General features: G+C 47.7%; 1 protein-coding gene across 1 annotated transcript in view; it reads left to right on the plus strand.

Annotated features, from left to right (window-relative positions):
• Positions 1-19,514, plus strand: part of mgat5 (alpha-1,6-mannosylglycoprotein 6-beta-N-acetylglucosaminyltransferase) — a 77,815-nt gene extending 58,301 nt beyond the window's left edge. The window contains exons 12-17 of the mRNA XM_083684904.1: positions 7,455-7,604; positions 11,642-11,788; positions 12,180-12,296; positions 13,206-13,280; positions 13,545-13,702; positions 14,241-19,514. Of these exons, the coding sequence (XP_083541030.1) occupies positions 7,455-7,604; positions 11,642-11,788; positions 12,180-12,296; positions 13,206-13,280; positions 13,545-13,702; positions 14,241-14,439 (846 nt within the window). The 3' untranslated portion in view covers positions 14,440-19,514. The remainder of the gene's footprint in view (positions 1-7,454; positions 7,605-11,641; positions 11,789-12,179; positions 12,297-13,205; positions 13,281-13,544; positions 13,703-14,240) is intronic.
• The last annotated feature ends 671 nt before the right edge of the window (positions 19,515-20,185 follow it).

Below are 20,185 nucleotides of genomic sequence, written 5' to 3' on the forward strand. Positions count from 1 at the left end.
GTCTTGTTAAATGTGGAGAAGAGGACTGTGGGACATTTTAATCCAACCACCTTTTGTCAAGTCTGACACGCTTTGTTCACACGGGAAACAGATGCTGTAAAACACACAGAAGATATGATCTGGGACCATCACACCCATCTTTGTCATGAATCAGCCGGCACAAAGAAACAGAGGGGAAGAGGGAGATGACACCATCCACAACCCAACCTGATTAACCAGTTTAGGAGGGTATTAACATATCCCCTTCTGCCCTGTTGGCAGTACGTACAATACCATGTCAGGGTTATTTCCCACTTTCTCCATGGTTCAGAATTATATGATGATATTCACATGATTTTTGGCTGCACCTGGACTCAACTTAGATATACTGTATGCCATTTAGCTGACGTTTTTATCCAAAGTGACTTCCCACAACCTAAGCGTTGCTACCAACTGAGCCACAGAGGACCACCAGATGAAATGTGGACTGCTCTAGCTTGGTCTTATCCCTCACTGACAGTCTAGCAAGTGGCTCTCATGAGACAGGTGTGCTGATGATGACTAACGTAGCTAATTTCAGGCACTTTTGCATGGGGTTTAGGTGTGTAGATCAGAGAAAAACAGACTCCAATCCTAATTTTACGCTAAACGTCTACGCTTTACACTCGCGCGAGTGTAGATGTGGATTTCACGCCCGTTTCTGTGTGTGTTGTATGTATTTGTGTGTGTGTGTGTGTGTGTGGCGTGCATGCGTGCATGCTAGCTGATTGTAGTTGTGTGTCCTGTAAGCCTCACCGATCCAACACACGCATAATCAGACGCACGCATAACAGGGCCTGTCGTTCCGAACACAGATCCAAGTTAACCATGCAGTGTTGTCTGCCACGAGCTCTCTCTCTCTCTCCACCCCTGCATGTGTCGGAGCCTAGTGTGAGGTTTAGTCTGGCTTGGAAGACGGAGCACAACTCCATCAGCTCGCTGTGAAAAAACATTAAGACGCTAATCGGACTCCCCGTTGTGTTCATTACCTCCTGCTTTTAATTAAACTGTCATTTTCGAGATGTCTGGTAATTAATGTAATGAGAAGGCCTCCCCCTCTCTCCTTCCACCTCTCTCTCCCTCCCTGACGGCGTGGGGGCAGGGAGGGCGGCACTAAGACCTGGCCTCCTTGCCCTCGTAAAAACATTCCCAGGAACACAGTTTTACTCCCGAATACCTAAACTGTTTATTTACCGCTCTACAAGCTAGGCTCGCGATGATAACATCTCGTGTGGGCGTGCAAAATACAAGGCAGTTTACAGAAGAAAGTGACCAATCAATCTCTTACAATCTTTCTTGCCTCGTGCTGCATTGGCTCAGAGGGACAACGTTCTGCATGTTTCACAGAAACAGGAACTCAGCAGACAGGGAATGTCCCTACCTCAGTATGCAACGGCGTACTCCTGCATCGATGGCTTGGCCCCGATAAATTCCCCCACACAGGTGTGTGAATTGAGCCATTGTGCGAGGAGGACAGATTTATTATCCAGACCGAATGGCTGGTAATTGCTGTTTCCAGAGCCCACCGTCATGTAGGGGAGACGTATCTGCTTTCTGAGTGGCATTAGATGTCATTAGAGACGTGTGTATTCCATCTGTCTGCCATCAGACCAGCCTACTTCCTCAACCGCAATCTTCAAATCATTTCACTTCCCAACTCTAATGAGAGTCTGCTTTTGTGCTGTCTGAACCGCCTGTCTGCACGCTATGACTCTCATACCAGTAAATGTGATGTACGGTGTTTCTCGATCGGAGCATCATCTCTTATCTCATTATGCAACACATTGGTTTTAAAGTTGAGTTTGTTTTCCTTCATCTGGTGGTTCTGAAGTACTTAGAATGGCAGAAGTTCCTGTATTGAATTGGGCTCTACTTTAAGCTCGTCTTGACTTTGTTTTTTATCTCGTTTAATCTTTCAGCAAATGGAAGTATCATATGGCATTAGCGTTTATAGCTCGTAGAAATGCGCTGTTGCCGCTCCTAGTTGTTATCAAGGTTCAGATTCCTCCGTGTCAACTGTCGGACCTAACATTTCATATCAGCAGTAGCGGTGTCCCGCGTTGTGTTGTGTTGCGTTGCGTTGTGTTAAACACAGCAGACCTCTCAAGGAGCTGTTTCCATGGCAACCAACTTGAGCACACAGAGCCAGAACAAAGAGTGACTTTGCCTCTGTCTCCAACACTCTGAAACGCCTGGTGTCTCCAAGTCTGTTGTTGTTGTTGTTGTTGTTGTTGTTGTTGTTGTTGTTGTTGGGTGTGTGTGACTGAGGATGAAATGATATGAGAGGGTGAATAAATGAGAGGATTAGCGTCTGTAAACAGAGCGAGCGAGATGGAGAGCAAAGGGGTGGGGGGGGGGGGTGTGAAAGAGGGAGAGAGGGGTGGGGTGGGGGGGGGGGGTGAAAGAGGGAGAGAGGGGTGGGGTGGGGGGGGGGGTGAAAGAGGGAGAGGGGGGTGGGGAGGGGGGTGAAAGAGGGAGAGAGGGGTGGGGTGGGGTGGGGGGGTGTGAAAGAGGGAGAGAGGGGTGGGGTGGGGGGGGGGTGTGAAAGAGGGAGAGAGGGGTGGGGTGGGAGGGATTAAACCCCAGGTCTCCTGGCCGGAGATCAGAGGACGTAGACGCTGGTGTTTGGAAATGCTAATACTCTCTGACAGCACCCACAGTCCTCACTGCACAAAGATCCATCAGTGTAACCCTGACACATCTCACTGAGCCGCCAGGGGGATGCTCACTCACACACACACTCACACAGCTGCCATACACACAGCAGGGAAATACACACACAGACACACACACACACACACACACACACACAGCAGGGAAATACACACACACACACACAGACAGACACACACACACACACACACACACACAGCAGGGAAATACACACACACACACACAGACAGACACACACACACACACACACAGCAGGGAGACACATACACCACATACACACAACAGAGAAACACACAGACACACACACACAGACACAGACACACACACACACACAGACACACACACACACAGCAGGGAGACACATACACCACATACACACAACAGAGAAACACACATACACACAGGCTTTGAACAAACCCACGGATATACACATTTGCTCACAGACCAACCCACTCAGTAATAGTGAACATACACATTTGACTGAAGCTCAGTGTGCTGGCTTGTGTACAGACCAAACCAGTATATTTAGAGATTCCAGGGGGTGTGATTAGCTGCAGCATTCAGAACTTCCCCGTTTTAATTGGACTCAATGAAGCTCATGACTCATTACAGATAGCTCCGTTGGTTACATTCCCACACTGAGCATGCTTTCTTCACTGTCACTGATAGGACCCAAAGGCGCTCTGTCACAGTCCCAGAGGCGCTCTATGTCACAGTCCCAGAGGCGCTCTGTCACAGTCCCAGAGGCGCTCTATGTCACAGTCCCAGAGGCGCTCTATGTCCCAGTCCCAGAGGCGCTCTATGTCACAGTCCCAGAGGCGCTCTATGTCACAGTCCCAGAGGCGCTCTATGTCACAGTCCCAGAGGCGCTCTATGTCACAGTCCCAGAGGCGCTCTATGTCACAGTCCCAGAGGCGCTCTATGTCACAGTCCCAGAGGCGCTCTATGTCACAGTCCCAAAGGCGCTCTATGTCACAGTCCCAGAGGCGCTCTATGTCACAGTCCCAAAGGCGCTCTATGTCAGTCCCAGAGGCGCTCTATGTCACAGTCCCAGAGGCGCTCTATGTCACAGTCCCAGAGGCGCTCTATGTCCCAGTCCCAGAGGCGCTGTATGCCCTGGAAGGTACATGACATACCATTGTTTGACGACAGCCTGGAACATTTACTCCCCACATCGTTAACACCGGCCGGGCACGGGCCCAACAACCCGTCATCCGCCTACGGGCTGCGCTACCGTCACTCCTCACTGTGGCTGGGCCTGTCGCAGAACAATCCCCTGCTTGATGAGCTCCTCTTTATCTCACACAACTTGAGCTGGAGGAGGAGGAGGAGGAGGAGGAGGATGATGCTGTCTGATGATGTCTGTGTGAAGGATGCACAGCATCGTTGTCAAGCAGAGTCATTGTGCATTCTAGCGCGTTTGTTGTTGTTGTTGTTGCTGTTGTTGTTGTTTTTGTTGCCACTGCAGCGGTCGCTGCTGACTCCTGCCGGCCTTAATTTAGCGCAGTGCATCACGCGCCGCGTCCTCGGGGGTTGTGTTTGCAGTGAGCCGACACTCTCATCCCTCAGATTTGAAAGAAGGCAGCAGTGACTGTACTTTTCCGGTGGTGGGGGGGGGACGGGGACGGGGGGGCTGGGCGGGGAATTCCACCTGATTTACTATGTAATAAAAAAAAAACTCATTCCTGTTTCAATCATCCTTCCAACAGATGATCGCAGTGATTTATTTATTTTTCTTCTTCCCCCGCTCCCATAAAGGCCAGAGCAGTGAGTCTGCTTCACTCAGATCATCCCGTCTTCATCGCTCCGTCTCCGGGTCATTGTCCTCTTCAGCCCTTAATCAGAGGCTCCTGTCAGTGACGGGAGGGTGTTGGTTCAGGTCTCCCCCATGCTGCAGTCCTCATCACATCCCATCAGTGTCAGGAGGTGTTAGTGTCTCGGAGCAATCCCTGCAACTGTTTGACGTGTGTGTGCAAGTGTGTGTGTGTGTGTACGTGTGTGTACGTGTGCGTGCGTGCGTGCGTGCATGCATCTATGTTTGAATTCTCCATCTTAGCAACCTTCCTTTAACCCCACACACACACCTATTGAGGCCTAGCCCTCTGCCCAGCTCTCAGGAGTAAATGGATTAGAGAGTAGAGATTTCACAGTCTAATTACGTTGCTGCTCTGCACCTCCATTCAGACTTCTCTCTGCTGGATCTCTAATTCTCCAATTACAGCAGGCTGGCTGGAGGCATCTGATAGCGGCGTCCCCAGAGGCCCGGGCCACTGGCGGATGTAAGACACACTCACAGGACACACTGACGCAGTCTCTCACTGTTCTTAAAGCTCAGATAAAACCATGCCGTGTTTGTGGGGAAAACACCTGGCTGTTTTGATGGTAGGGCCAGGAGGCAGAAACAGCCAGGAGGCAGAAACAGCCAGGAGGCAGGTGGTATGACTGGGATTTGCATCACTGTAGGTAGGTAGGTAGGTAGGTAGATAGATAGGTAGGTACTTTATTGATCCCCGAGGGGAAATTAAGGCATTCCAGCAGCTCACATCACAAACAACAACAAAATAAAGCGGCAATAGAATAATCAAATAAAATAGACATTTGAAACATTCTATTCAGTAAACATACACAGTCTTATTGTGGCAGGCAGAAAAGATCTCCTAATAATAATAATAATATATGCCATTTAGCTGACGCTTTTATCCAAAGCGACTTACATTGCAGTGAGTGCATACATTTCAGTATATATGGTCCCGGCGGGAATCAAACCCACAACCTAAGCGTTGTTAGCGCCGCGCTCTACCAACTGAGCCTCAGAGGACCGTCTCCTGTAGGGCTCCTTAGTGCAATGTGGTTGTAATATTCTGTTGCTAAAGGAGCTTCCCTGCTCTGCCACAGTGTCATGTAGGGGATGGGAGGGATTGTCCATGATGGCCAGGAGTTTGGTCCTCATCCCCCTGGAGGAAATTGGTTTCAGTGGTCCTCTGTGGCTCAGTTGGTAGAGCATGGCGCTAACAACGCTTAGGTTGTGGGTTTGATTCCCGCCGGGACCATATATACTGAAATGTATGCACTCACTGCAATGTAAGTCGCTTTGGATAAAAGCGTCAGGTAAATGGCGTATATTATTATATATATGAAACACTTTCCCCTCTCCATGGCAGATCTTCATCCAGGCTGGTCCTGGCAGCCAGTGTCAGTGTCTGCTGAATGATATTGTAGCAGGCATCAATGAATTTGTAATGAGTTGTGCAGTTGGCCAGCCTACCTGAGCACACCTGTGCGTGTGTGTGTGTGTGTGTGTGGGTGTGGGTGTGGGTGGGTGGGTGTGTGCGTGCGCCTTCGTGTGCGTGCGTGCGCCTTCGTGTGCATGCGTGCGTGCGCCTTCGTGTGCGTGCGAGTGTGCGAGTGTGTCTGCCTGCTGGGACGTCCTCCCCTGTGGACGAAAGCAGCTGTTCCAGTCTCTCCTGCATGGAGCTTCTGTTTGAACTGCACCCGTCTCCTCCAGCAGCCTGTCATTTACCTGGAGGCCTGAGAGGATGGAGGACAGACCCAGCTTTCATCTGAAACCATCATTTCCAGTCTCAGCAGCACAGAGGATGTGCAAGTTACAGGAATGCTTTTGAAGCGGAAGGGATAAGGAAATTGGTTTATGCTGATTTACTTGAAACATGTTTTTGCGTATTTTTTAGTTTTAATGTCCGAATGTTGTGTAAAACTTGTTTCCCCTTCCGGCTGGTACTATTTTTTTTACAAGCACATAGTTTGGTTAGAATCCCCCCACCGTTTTTAACGCCTGAGGATATTTGATGCAATATCCCGAAATGAAATGAAATCATTTAGGTGTTGAAAGTTCAGGAAAATGTTGCAAATATTTACAGCCGACCAAAATGGTGCAATGAATATTTATCAAAATGAGTTTAGCCTCAAACTCATTTCTGTCAATGTATTTGATGCTTATTGACTTGCATGGATTTCTGCCAGCTCAAAGTATTTCCATTGTACAGTTTTGATTATGAGAATATTGGCTCCTTGGAAGAAAAGGTGTGTGTCGTGTGTGTGGAAAGTGATTTGAATCACTCTGTCTGTGTGCTAGGGTTAGACAGGGCTAGGGTTAGGGTTAGACAGGGCTAGGGTTAGACAGGGCTAGGGCTAGACAGGGCTAGGGTTAGACAGGGCTAGGGCTAGGGTTAGACAGGGCTAGGGTTAGACAGGGCTAGGGCTAGGGTTAGACAGGGCTAGGGTTAGACAGGGCTAGGGTTAGACAGCTTTATCTGCCTTTGTTTGGAGAGAGATCATGCAGTACTGACCCAACAGTGCTCCTTCTCAGATCGGTGAACCCTAACCCTAACTTACTCTTCAGAGAAAACATGGTCTGTATTGGCTTCAACCACCACTCGGAACGGAATTGCCTGTCTTTTTGATGACCTCGTACCAACTGGCAGTTAATCTCCATACATGGCTGACCTGAACCTGACCTGGACCATAAGCATTTCCAGTGTGAGGGAGAAGTCATACGGGAGGAGGGGGCGTTGTTTAAATGTTTGTTTCTAAAAAGAGAACATCGTGGATTAGGGGGAGAGACCTAGATACTGTGACGCTACCCGCCATCGTCCACAGCGACGCGCCGTAATCCTGTTACGAGAACGAACCTTCCGCAGAGTTCCACAGACGAGGCCAGATGGTCAGGTACACCGCACGCCGTACTGTAGTAGCAGATCCTCTCTCTGACCGCTGTGGTGTGTGTTTGTTTGTCATGTTTTCAGGATAAGAAGAAGTACCTGGACATCATCCACACCTACACGGAGGTGCACGGGACGGTGCACGGGACCAGCACGCTACACCTGCCCAGCTACGTGAGGAACCACGGCATCCTGAGTGGACGGGACCTGCAGTTCCTCCTGAGGGAGACTAAGGTCAGAGCACCGACCTGAGCCTGCATCACTATACAGCAGGACTTAGGGCCTAGACCTGCATCACTATACAGCAGGACTTAGGGCCTAGACCTGCATCACTATACAGCAGGACTTAGGGCCTAGACCTGCATCACTACACAGCAGGACTTAGGGCCTAGACACCGGCCTAGACCTGCATCACTATACAACAGGACTTGGGGCCTAGACCTGCATCACTATACAGCAGGACTTAGGGCCTAGACCTGCATCACTATACAGCAGGACTTAGGGCCTAGACCTGCATCACTACACAGTCAGACTTAGGGCCTAGACACCGGCCTGATTGCACCACTAGTTTGCCCGTTAGCGAAACTGTATTTGAGGACACCGCTGCTGCTTTTTACTACTGCTGGCCTTTCCCTGTCAGGGATGATTATGAAAGTGAGAACATTATGAGCAGTTTTAGTTTTTTTTCGATGTGGGACTGCACCCTCCCCCCCCCTGTCCCGTCTCGTCCCCTAGCTATGCAGAAACTTGGCAGCGAGCGGAAAAGTGTGTATGATGTCACTTCTGTGTGATGTCAGCGACGTTGCCGGGGCGACAGTGAACAGGACCTCTCAGCGCTTTGTGACTCACAGTGCTGTTCGTCAGAGGGCCTCACCCGGGCCCTCGCTCTCACACTGGCCTTCCTCGCACAGCGTCTGACCGCTCAAGGTTCCCGTCTCTACAGCTCCTCCCACGGCGGCCAGGGCTGCCCATTCTCCCGTACGGAGGCGGGACAAAGACGGCAGATTTATGTGGCTTTTTTTTTTTTTTTTTTTTTTTTTGAAAAAAAATAAAAGAAGCTGTGTTTCTGCAAGCCTGTCGAGAGCAAACTGTGAAGGTCAAACCCGCGAGTCTGCTCTGGAAAGGGAGGAGAGCGGAACCTTTCCCGATCGCCTCATTACTCGGTGTACCGGAGCCCAGAGGGAGTGCCAATTAATTCCCATGAAGCTAGAACAGTTTGCAGCATTGTTGTTGATAACGAGTGGAACGCAAGGTGTTCCAGCCATGCTCTGCTCTTGCCTTTTTAAATAAGCCATTTACCTGCTAACAGATTGCTTTAGCTAATTGCTCCCATGAGGTTTGGCGGTTGACAAAATGGGCGGGGTGTAAGGGGGACTGTAAGTGTCGACAACAAACAAGCATTTTGCACTCCCCCCCCGTTGGCGTTAGGAACGAAACTTAGGGAAAGTGTCGGGCAAACAACACAAACCAGTACATTTGGTTTTATTTTAAGCCGTACTGTTGATTTGTCTCATGCATTAGAAATGTCACTGAACAGTGCTGTGTGTGTGTGTGTGTGTGTGTGTGTGTGTGTGAGTGAGATGGAGTCTGAGATGCGGGCTCTGATGAAGCATAGAGGACCTCCTTGTCCAGTCATGACATACAGTTCAGTCAGAGTGGCCATTTAAACGCTCTGGCCCGTTTGTTATGGTCGCAGACAAGACGACAACTCTTGTCCGAGAGAGAGAGACTGATACAGACCAGCTACACATTCTTGTGAGGAACAACACACACACACACACACACACAGTGCCTCTGAGAGCTCACTGTGTGTGTGTGTGTGTGTTTGTTTCCTTGTGTGTAAAAGTGTGACAATGAGAGCTTTTGTTCCTGTGTAATGGTCAATCTTACAGTAAGTACGTAACACATCAGACTTTTAGCCTCCAATCTACACCGTAAACTCCCCTGTTCAATTATCTATTAACTTGGATGTCGACAGGTCATTTCAATACGCTGTGTATCTTCCCTTTGTAAGTAAGCGCTGGAGGGGAAGCACTTTGCATTCACCAAACCAGTACGCAAATCAAACAGACCACACTCCCACATTGTCACGCTGACCCAAAGGTCTGTCTCTTCAAAAACAGTTGCAGATGATTCTGCCTGATCAATTGTTCCATTGTGGCAGCATTGGCTTGTCCCATACATCATTCAATGCTATCTTTTAAAAAAAAATAATAATAATAATAACGACTTCATTCCTCTCTCTGAATAATGTAGCTCAAGTACTGTACTTCAATCCGAGGTCGCCTCACCAACACTCCATCTCCTTTATATCCACACATCGCTAAGTGACTGTGAAGCACTTGATGCTACAGATGGCCTGTTTTTCCTCTGCCCTTCTGTCTCCATATGAGTTATCTCTTGTAATCCATATATCCATGGAAGCTACTCTCCCGCTATTCCGAGAGGAGCTCTATAAATAGCACCTGTTTCTCAGGGCTGAGGGGCTGCAGTCTTCCACAGCACAGCGGGCCAGTCAGCCTCTGCTGCCCCCTGTTGACGGGAAGCCGGAAGGCAGCGCGCGCCGTTCCCGGAACACATGCGGATGGACGGAGGCAGGGAGAGTTGCAGGCTCATGGGGGAGAGTTGCAGGCTCATGGGGGAGAGCTCGGCAGCTCATCGGTAACCAGGCTCTACTGTACGGTGGAGTCAGAGTGGAGGGCAGAGACGTGGTCCTCTGTGGCTCAGTTGGTTGAGCACGGCGCTAACAAAGCTTAGGTTGTGGGTTCGATTCCCGCTGGGACCATATGTACTGAAATGTATACACTCAATGCAATGTAAGTCGATTTGGATAAAAGTTTCAGCTAACTGGCATATATATATATATATATTATGATGCAGGATAGCCTGCTCTACTGTACTGTACAGTCACAGTGGAGGGTAGTGTAGTCAGGCCCAGCCAGAGCTGAAGAGACTCTGTGTGTGTCCCCCTCAGGCAGCCACTGAGCCTGAGGCCCTGAGGGCTGGCACCAGCCTCTCACAGAGCAGCCACTGAGCCTGAGGCCCTGAGGGCTGGCACCAGCCTCTCACAGAGTAGCCATTGTGACCGGCCGACCCTACGCCGAACAAGACCAGCCTCTCATGCCTCTGCGCTTGTGGCTCAGGCAAACGTGTTATTGTGGCACGATTCCCGGGCACGCCACCCCTGGTTACAGCACGTTTCGAGAGCCTCTCAAATATTTGCTTTAGCCGTCGTGATTGAGCGGGTTGTTAAAATTCCCCGGCCCACAGTGTGTACTGAGTCTTTGTTGCAACAAGAAGAAGCGTCTCTGTTCTCCCTGGTGAGAAGGCATTGTTCATGTGATGTCTGTGTGAGCGCGTCTCCTCGGGTCAGGAGACCCACTCTGCTTCAGCTCCTCTACATGCGTCAGCAGTGCCTGAACAAGGTGGAGGTGGAATCCCACCCGAGCCTTAAGGTTCTGTCCATGTTTAACAGGTGGTGTCAGTGCTTTTACCCGTTTTTAAATACATATCCCTCCTACCCTTCCCTGTCATCCCAGTGACAAAGTTTACTAGTATGATCATAACTCACTCCACGTTGTCTTACTGCACCTGGATTTCATGTAGGGTCGTGAATATGGTTTTCCAGGTGAAGTGATATCAAATCAGGGGTTTAAATCCATGACCTGCATGTCTAGGAGAAAAGCCATGCGGTCCTCTGTGGCTTAGTTGGTAGAGCATGGCGCTAACAACGCTTAGGTTGTGGGTTTGATTCCCGCTGGGACCATATATACTGAAAATGTATGCACTCACTGCAATGGAAGTCGCTTTGGATAAAAGCGTCAGTTAAATGGCGTATATTATTATATATAAGCCCTGACAACACAACACTCCCCCTCCCTCTTTCCTTCCTCCCTCCTCCCTTCCTTCCTCCCTCCTCCCTCCCTCCCTCCCTCCTTCCTCCCCCCTTCCTTCCTCCCTCCCTGTGTTGTTGTGTGGAGTGTCTGCCATGTGTCTCAGCCCAGCTGTGGCCCCCTCCCTGGGCTGACAGCACACAGAAGCAGCTGGGAACATGTGTCTCTACTTAACAGATGGAGAGGCCTTCCCCACTCAACTTTTATGGCTCCTTTTACAGGAAAACGCTGTGGAACGTTTCACTGTTTAAACGCCAGTGAAAGTTGGCCGTGTGTTGTGTACTGGTGGTGCAGCAGAGCACACAGAGAGTCAATAACACGGGCGTGGATACTAAGAGGTGTCTGGTCTGGGTCTGGTTCTGGTCTTCTGCTCCACAGCTGTTCGTGGGCCTGTCCTTCCCCTACGAGGGCCCCGCCCCCCTGGAGGCCATAGCCAATGGCTGCGCCTTCCTCAACCCCAAGTTCACGCCGCCGAAGAGCAGCAAGAACACGGACTTCTTCAAGGGCAAGCCCACCATGAGAGAGGTGAGGGGGCCGCCGCCCTCAAGGGGCCCGGTCTAGCTGCTGAAACAACTCACAATGTCTGCTTTCTCTCTCTCTCCCTCTCTCCATCTCTCTCTCTCTCTCTCTCTCTCTCTCTTGCTCGCTCGCACTCTCTCTCTCTCTCTTTCTCCCTGTCTCTTTCTCTCTCTATTCTCTCTCTATTCTCTCTCTCTCTCTCTTTCTCTCTCTATTCTCTCTCTCTCCCCACCCACCTGTACTCATGGCAGGTCATCAGTCTGTTAGAAGTGAGCTGTGTGCTCAGTTCTTCAGATGTATTGAACCTCTTATCCTGTGTGTGTGTCTGCGTGTGTGTGTGTGTGTGTGTGTCTGCGTCCGTCTGTGTGTGTGTCTCTGTGTGCGTGTGCGCGAGCAGCTGACGTCCCAGCACCCGTACGCCGAGGTGTACATCGGGCAGCCCCACGTCTGGACGGTCAACATCGACAACCCTGCCGAGGTGGAGCGAGCCATCAAGTCCATCCTCAGCCAGAAGGTCAGCCTTCCTCCTCACCCTCCCCTCCTCACCCCTCCCCTCCTCACCCTCCCCTCCTCACCCTCCCCTCCCCTCCTCACCCCACCCCTCCCCTCCTCACCCCTCCCCTCCTCACCCCTCCTCACCTCCTCACCCCTCCCCTCCTCACCCCTCCCCTCCTCCCCCTCCCCTCCCCTCCTCACCCCACCCCTCCCCTCCTCACCCAACAGCACTGTGTCTTCACAGCCTAACCCCACAACAGACCATCAGAACCCGCTAGACACAACAGACCATCAGAACCCGCTAGACCCAACAGACCTGCAGTAGTGCACATCATCAGTATTCCTCTGACGTGGTTGGAGATTAAAACTCTCCGAGCCCCAGTCTCATTTCCTAAAACCTACACCCGGTGGCTGTGCAGCAGCGGGGCAGAGCGGGCGCGATTACGGATTCTAGGGGGGGTGCGCTGATCTCGTTATTTTCATATCCATATTTCTTTTTTAGGACTTGATTCCGGTAATTGGATGACGCTCGTGATCAGACAAACGGGAGTCCATCAGAGAGCACATTAGCAGGCCGCCTGTAACTAGTCATCACAAATCGCAGCAGTCACATTGCCTGTTCATTTACGGGCTTCAGCTAAACTGGAATGCCCAGAATCCGTGAAGAGTGCTTGTGTTGTGAGGGCTCGGCACACTCCTGTTGGGTACTGAAAAGGTCCGTGGCCTGTCTCTCAGCTTGTGATCTGGGAGAGTGACTTGTCACACACACACACACACACACACACACACACACACACACACACTGCTCCTGCTGACCATCTGTATGACCAGAGGCTCATGTCACAGGCACATCCGCAACAGCCACTCACAGCCTCTCATGTGTGACTATGATCTGACTCCTCCTCCCTCCCTGTGTTTCTGTCCGCAGATTGAACCATACCTGCCGTACGAGTTCACCTGTGAGGGAATGCTACAAAGAGTAAACGCCTTTATTGAGAACCAGGTAGGGCCTCCATCCCTCCTTTACTCTTCCTTTCTTTCTTTCTCTCTCTCTCTCTCTCTGCCCTTCTCCACTTTCGCCAGCGTAGTCAGAGCCTCGGGCATTTCCATGGGAAGATGACTCAGCCCTGTATCTCAGATAACCAGCCTCTTTCATCCCAGCTTAAGGGTTCTCTGTCTGAGTCATGAGTACTTGTCTTTCAATTGGGTACCTTCATCATACTCTACTCTTCTCTCTCTCTCTCTCCCTCCCTCCCTCCCTGTGCAGGACTTCTGCCATGGCCAGGTGATGTGGCCTCCTCTCAGTGCCCTGCAGGTGAAGCTGGCAGAGCCAGGCAGGACCTGTAAGCAGGTGTGTCAGGAGGAGCAGCTCATCTGTGAGCCCTCTTTCTTCCAACACCTCAACAAGGACAAGGACCTGGCCAGGTGAGAACACACACACACACACACACACACACACACACACACACACACACACATGAACACACGCACACACACACACACACACAAGAATGCACGCGCGCACACACACACACACACACACACACACAAAGGCAGGCACAGGATATCTCACTCACAACTCAATAACGTAGCCTGTCATTCGCTCCCAGGTCTTCAGAGTGATGTCAACTGGCTTCTATATCAAATTCACACACAGTGATAAAAATGACATGCACCCTCTATCCACTAGATGGCAGTATAGCATAGATATGAATTCAATACCTGTATGCTCCTCCGCTGAATCCGATATGTTCTACAGTACCAAACTATTACCACTGGAGGTCACACTAGAGTTGTTAATTGTATTAACATGCTTATCAAAGACGACCCCCGCCCCACCCCACCCCCACCTCACCCTGACGTGATGTAATGAGGGTCATGTAAACAGAGTTGCACATTTAGCGACAATTGCTAAGTCTGTCTGTCTGTCTGTCTGTCTGTCTGTCTGTCTGTCTGTGCTCAGGTTCGGGGTGGACTGCCAGTCGGTGGAGTCGTCCAGTGACACGGTGGTTCCGGCGTACAGCGAGGCGCGGAGACACTGCGTCTACCAGTCGGACCTCCTCCTCTTCAGCTGCGCGGGCTCCCACCCCTCCCTCAAACGCATCTGCCCCTGCAGGGACTACATGAAGGGCCAGGTGGCGCTGTGCACAGGCTGCCTATAGCACCTGACTGGTAGGGAGGGCTCTATCCTCCACACTCACACCGAGTGCTGTAGGCAGGGGACCTTCAGCCCGCCTGGCCTGGCCTGGCCTGGCCTGGCCTGGCCTGGCCTCCACATCTCCAGGCTCCACTCCTGCACCCTTCTAACTCCCATACATCCAGACCTGGAGGAGCTGCCTGGATACACAACTGGAGATAGATCTGTATTTATTTTTTTGTGTTTTTTTTTGTTTTTAAATATCTCACTGTTTTATGGACCTGAGGACGAGAATGGCATTATAATCAGGCTAGTCTATGATCAGGCATTAGGCACAGAATTGATAGCAAGCAATTGAAACGGTGGAGAAGCTTTTCACTGTGGGGAAATGGTAGAGAAACTGTTCACTGTGTGGAACAGCTGTTTTCAATGCGACCCGGCCAGGAGAAAGAGGAAAGAGACATCTTGCATCAGCCTGAATTACTTGAATCTAAGAGAGTTACTGTATATCTGAGGAGGATCGCTGGGCATCAGAGCTCTCTACTGCCCCCAGACAGGCTGGCAGTGGTACTGCATCACACTGAATACACCCAGTGTCTGTGTGCAAGCTTGTTGTCGCATCATAGGACCAACGGGCCAATGTATTGTCACACGTGGGCATGCTCTCCCGCCCAAAACCAAGACAGCCCCTCTTGCCCTTTGAACTCCGAACTCTGAGCTCTCTTAGCTGCGTAGGTCTGCACTGGTCGTTTATCCGAGCCCGCAGGGTCACGCTAGGCTAACGAAGAGGAGCTAGGCTAACGAAGAGGAGCTAGGCTAACGAACAGGAGCTAGGCTAACGAAGAGGAGCTAGGCTAACGAACAGGAGCTAGGCTAACGAAGAGGAGCGCTCGTGTGAAGAAACAGAGCCAGTTTTACACTGTAACCCTACCACTCCCCTCAGCTCAGCCCCACGTCCGGGGGGGGGGGGAAGAGTGGTCAGACCTTTGACCTTTTGACCTCCCTGATGTACAGAGGCTGAGCAGTCCACTCATTCATACATACAACATCTGCACCACCTCCCTGACCGGCGCGTCCAGGAAGAGCTGGGAAGAAGGGACATGAGAGCAGCGTGCGAAAAAAAACGACAGTAGAGAATTGAAGGCAAAACGCTTCGTTGGAAAATGATCTTGACGACACCTTAATCAAACCATTTAATCTCTTGATGATCATCTGCTGAAAGTTAAGCAGGACGGTCAGACACAGGGTCGTAGATGCTCGACGGGGAAGCTGCTTTTAGAAAGGCAGGATCGGGAAAGGCAACATGGAGACACATGAAGACCACAGATCAATCACCAATAATCACATAAGGCTCATGGCCGTGCATAGATTTATTTGAACAGATTTGAACGCTAAAGAGAAATATTGATGATCATTACTATTTATATGATAGATATTTATCTATATCTTTATATGTACAGTATATAGAACCGTATATACAGAAGACAAAGAGTCGCGTACATACGTGATTTTTATGGATGTACTGTAAGTTATCACATACCAACTCACCTTCCTTCTCTTCTTATTTTGGAGATCACTAGGATCCTAATTTGCCTGCAGATCTCTGAGAAAAACGTAAACAAAAGATGATTATTAGTAATTGTGAATGAAAATGCACTATGTTAACCTATTTACTGAAGTTTAACAGAAGATTTAGTTACACTGTATATTGTTCATATGGGTTTTAAATTCTTTTTTTAATTTATTTTGTATACAGATCTTTATCGCTGTGTTTGCTGAAAAACAAATTGTTGTATTTATAGAAGGAATTTTGTTTTTATAGAGGGTAATTTTATTTATCAAAAGTAATTTAAGTGTATGCATGTACATTCAAGTGGATGTCTGAGAACAGCAGTAGTTTTGTCCACTCTGACTGAACAGTGATGAGAATGGGAGATTTAGGGACCGAACAGCAGATGCAGAAGGCCAACCCAGACGCGGCCTGTGCCGCAGGGCATTGTGGGTAAGGGTGGGTCCTACTGGATCTGAGGTCCGTATCAAGGGGGCCCCACCCGGGCAGCTGAATGGCTGTGGGAATTAGAATTATAATTAGAACTGACTTCTGTAGACTTGATTCACATTCTGTCTGTGGGATTGGCCGACGCAGACACCGGTGTTTGACACCGCTCTTCCTGAGGGACATCCAGTACAATTACTGACATGGGCGAACGTTGCCTCTCTTCTCTTCACTGTGCTTTACGTGGTTATGTAAAGCACACCCAGTTTTATTGTAAATGCCAGCAAGAACCTTGTGATGTATATTTTTGTTTTGTTTTTGTTTCAGATCTTTATGCTTTTTTTTTTTTTTTTTTTTTCCATTTGCACATTTGTAAATATAGATAAGCCGTTTTAGTTTAAAACTCTGTTTCTATGTTCTTCCTCGCAGTACTGTTCAGATCTGTTTTTAAGTTTGTAAATAAGACAATGATCTGCAGCCAAGCTACCGTTTTAAAGTACATGATGTGCCTTTTGATGGTTAACTAGACTCGCTTATTGTACCTGTCCATAGACCTACAGGACCTACTGCCAGAGAAATTGTAGTTGAGTTCACATAGTTTGCTGGGGTCAGAAGGATTAATGTTTTTAACACTTACTGTAGGTAAGAGTAACTGTTGTGTTGAACTTTGTGATGATGGTGGTTCAAGCAAACATGTGTCTTAAAGGCCTCATCCAGTCCGTTTAATTTAAATTTTGTATGATTCCTGGGTATCTCATCAACTAATGTGTGCATTTATTTTGAAATAACTTTTTTTTTTTGCCGGAGCCTCTTTTTCTCATGGAAACACACAGTCTGCTGCTGAGGGTGTTTCCATAAATGATTGATATTAATGTTCCACATCCCTGGTTGGCTGACAGTACGGTCACTGCCTCAGCATTTCACGAGAACCGAAACAAACCCCACGTTAAATGACGGTAGCTACCGATTTATCCCGTTTATCAACCCGAGTCTGAACCCGAATGGGAAGACCTAGAAAATGCAGAAACACTGCAACAGATAGAGAGCCCTGCGTGTCAAATCAAACGTTACTGGTAACGTACATCGCATACAGCAGTAAGTGATATAGTGAAATGCTTTCTCTTTACTTCTGCGTAGCCTGTGCGCAGTGGTGTCATTAACAACACGGTAAACTGTCATATTACACATTACATAATTAATGATTTGAGAACAGCTACAGTCAAAGTAGGGTAGCAGGAGTCAGACTGTACTGTAGGTGATTTACTCTATTAAAATGAGACGCAAGAATGCGGTCAATGACGCACTTTCCAGAAACGGCTTTAAAAAAAAAAAAAAAAAAAAGGAGCAGGGTTTTCAAAAATGTACGTTTTGTAAATCGATGCAAAACTTCATTTTCACATTATTCAATATCGCATTGTGCAAATACCATGCAGGTAAAAAAGGTAGATTCTAAATTTAAATTTAAAAATTGGCATTTTTAGTCATAGAACCGTCATCCAACTTATTTTCAGTGTAAACTTGGTTTTAAACAAGAGCAATGACGGAAGTTGACAAGAGTAATGCGAGAAACAAGAAAAGACAACATTTTGTTTTCAGTTTTTGATGATGAGCAGGATATAACTTTATTTTTCAATAAACCTTTTTCTGTGACAAATTGGTCTTTGTCTCGTACGTTTTCCTATAAATATACATTGTTTACACTACAGCATTACAGTTGGAATATTTACATTATCATATCAAACAACACATTTAATGTCCAAGAGGCCAATGTACAGTACTTATGTCCTGAGGCTCGTGTGTCTGCGTGTGCGTGTGCGTGTCAATTAGGAAACGGGAGAGATACGTTTTAGTCATGGCTGTTTGTGTAAACATGCACATCTTAACTGCTACCTTTTCAAAACCTTTGAGACCACATTACCATACTGTGCATACAGTACCAACAGATATCCTTTCATTGTGAGGTGTGTGTGTGTGTGTGATTACTGTTCAAGACAGAAGCTCAGATTACCTACCTCAAAGGACACAAGCGTTCTTATAAAATTCCTGCTCTCCCACAGTTATGTTATCTAGTGTGTAGAAAATTCATAACTCCTTAGCTATTGCTACAGTGAGTTGTTTTAAGTGTAAAAACTTAAAATAACAATAAAAACATTCATGTGCCATATTTCAGGTTTCACTATGTACAATACATAGTCACAGCAGTAAGCATAGACCTCAGAGGTACCAAGAACACTGAATCATTTCTATGACTGCGTTAGTTAGCAGTTAATTAACAATGCTACACATGAATGGCTCAAACCATGTCATCTTGGACAATCACAGCATTTCTAAGTATTAACCAGAGCAAAATCCTGTAAGGGAAAACTTTAAACATTTATATTCTACTGTTACCAGACCTTTCGTCAGAAGAGCTTAAGGCTATATTTCTGTGGAATGCACCTGTGGCTTGGTTATTGATTTGAGAAGGGTTTGCACTTTCCTCCCTGTGTTACAGTATGCTTCCTTTGATGACTTACAATCGTACAATTGGTATCTTTCCACAGAATCCACCAGGGCCTCTCAAAGCCTGTGGTGTTGTGTTGTGGTAGGCAGGCATACAGATAGGGGTAGCATTCTATACCTCTGACAGAAAACAAATTTCTCATTCTTCTCAAATTCTTCTAAATTAAAGTGATGTAACTCTTGCTCAACCACATTTTGTTCAGAAGTAAGTACACATCATCGATCCAGGACTTGAAGTACAGTAGCCTACATCTAATGAAATTCCCCTTTGAGAAGACAAATAATAACTTTGATCTGAAGTACTCTTACAGTAATACATAACAACATTTCAACAATAAAGTATCAACTTCCTGCTTAAATTGGCAATGTCAATTTAAACATATTACATTATGTACAATAATGAATAATTATATACAAACGGTGCTGGTACCAGAATTAGAGTAAACAGCCAGTTTATATAACCCCTCCCAACTGTAAACACAAATCCATACAGTAAACTTTTGAGGATAGAAGAAAACCCTCTAAATGTACTAAAATAACAACCTGTTATGAGCTTACTGGTGAAGCACCACAATTCACTTTTCATTTCAACAATATCACTTGTGTGGATGTTCTTTTTTAGTTTATTTCGCAAACCAAATTGTTGTTTTAGAATGATATCGTATGTGGCTGATTGGAGGAGCTCAATACTGATTGAAGTGTTGTGTAATTAAATTGCCAAGACCGTGTTTTGCAAATCTTTTTCTTCTCTATCGGTTAATGGAATTAAGAGGGGAAAAAAGACGTACACAGTGAAGATCCTCTTGTGCTCTAGCCAACAGATTTGGCTCAAGTGCATTGAAAAATACTTGTTTTAACTCCAGTTCAGTAATCTGTGTTGAGCTCCAGTCTCTCATTAGTCGTCTTGTTCCGTACATGAGCTGGGAGAGGGACGTGAAATGTGTGCTCTTATATGAATTGATGAAAGGAAACAGAGAAGATTCTTCTGTACCGTAGTTTTGACATTGTATTATACTGGTTTAGACATCTGGGCCTGGAACCACGAAAGGTTCTTAAGAAGAAATGTCTAATTAACTGCTATTTTGTTCTGAACTTCAGTCTTAAGGAGAAATTTTAGCTAGCTGGCTCATCCACTGCTGTTAGCTGCTTGCTATGGTGATCTTTTGAAGATCAATTTTAGAACTTATTAAGAAAATATTTAAGAAGTTCCGAAGACAATTCTGATTTCTTAAGAAAATGTTGAGGAATTGTCTTGAAGAAAAATCTTAGGAAG

The sequence above is a fragment of the Argentina silus genome, assembly GCF_951799395.1.
Source record: "Argentina silus genome assembly, chromosome: 14".
NCBI lineage: Eukaryota > Metazoa > Chordata > Actinopteri > Argentiniformes > Argentinidae > Argentina > Argentina silus.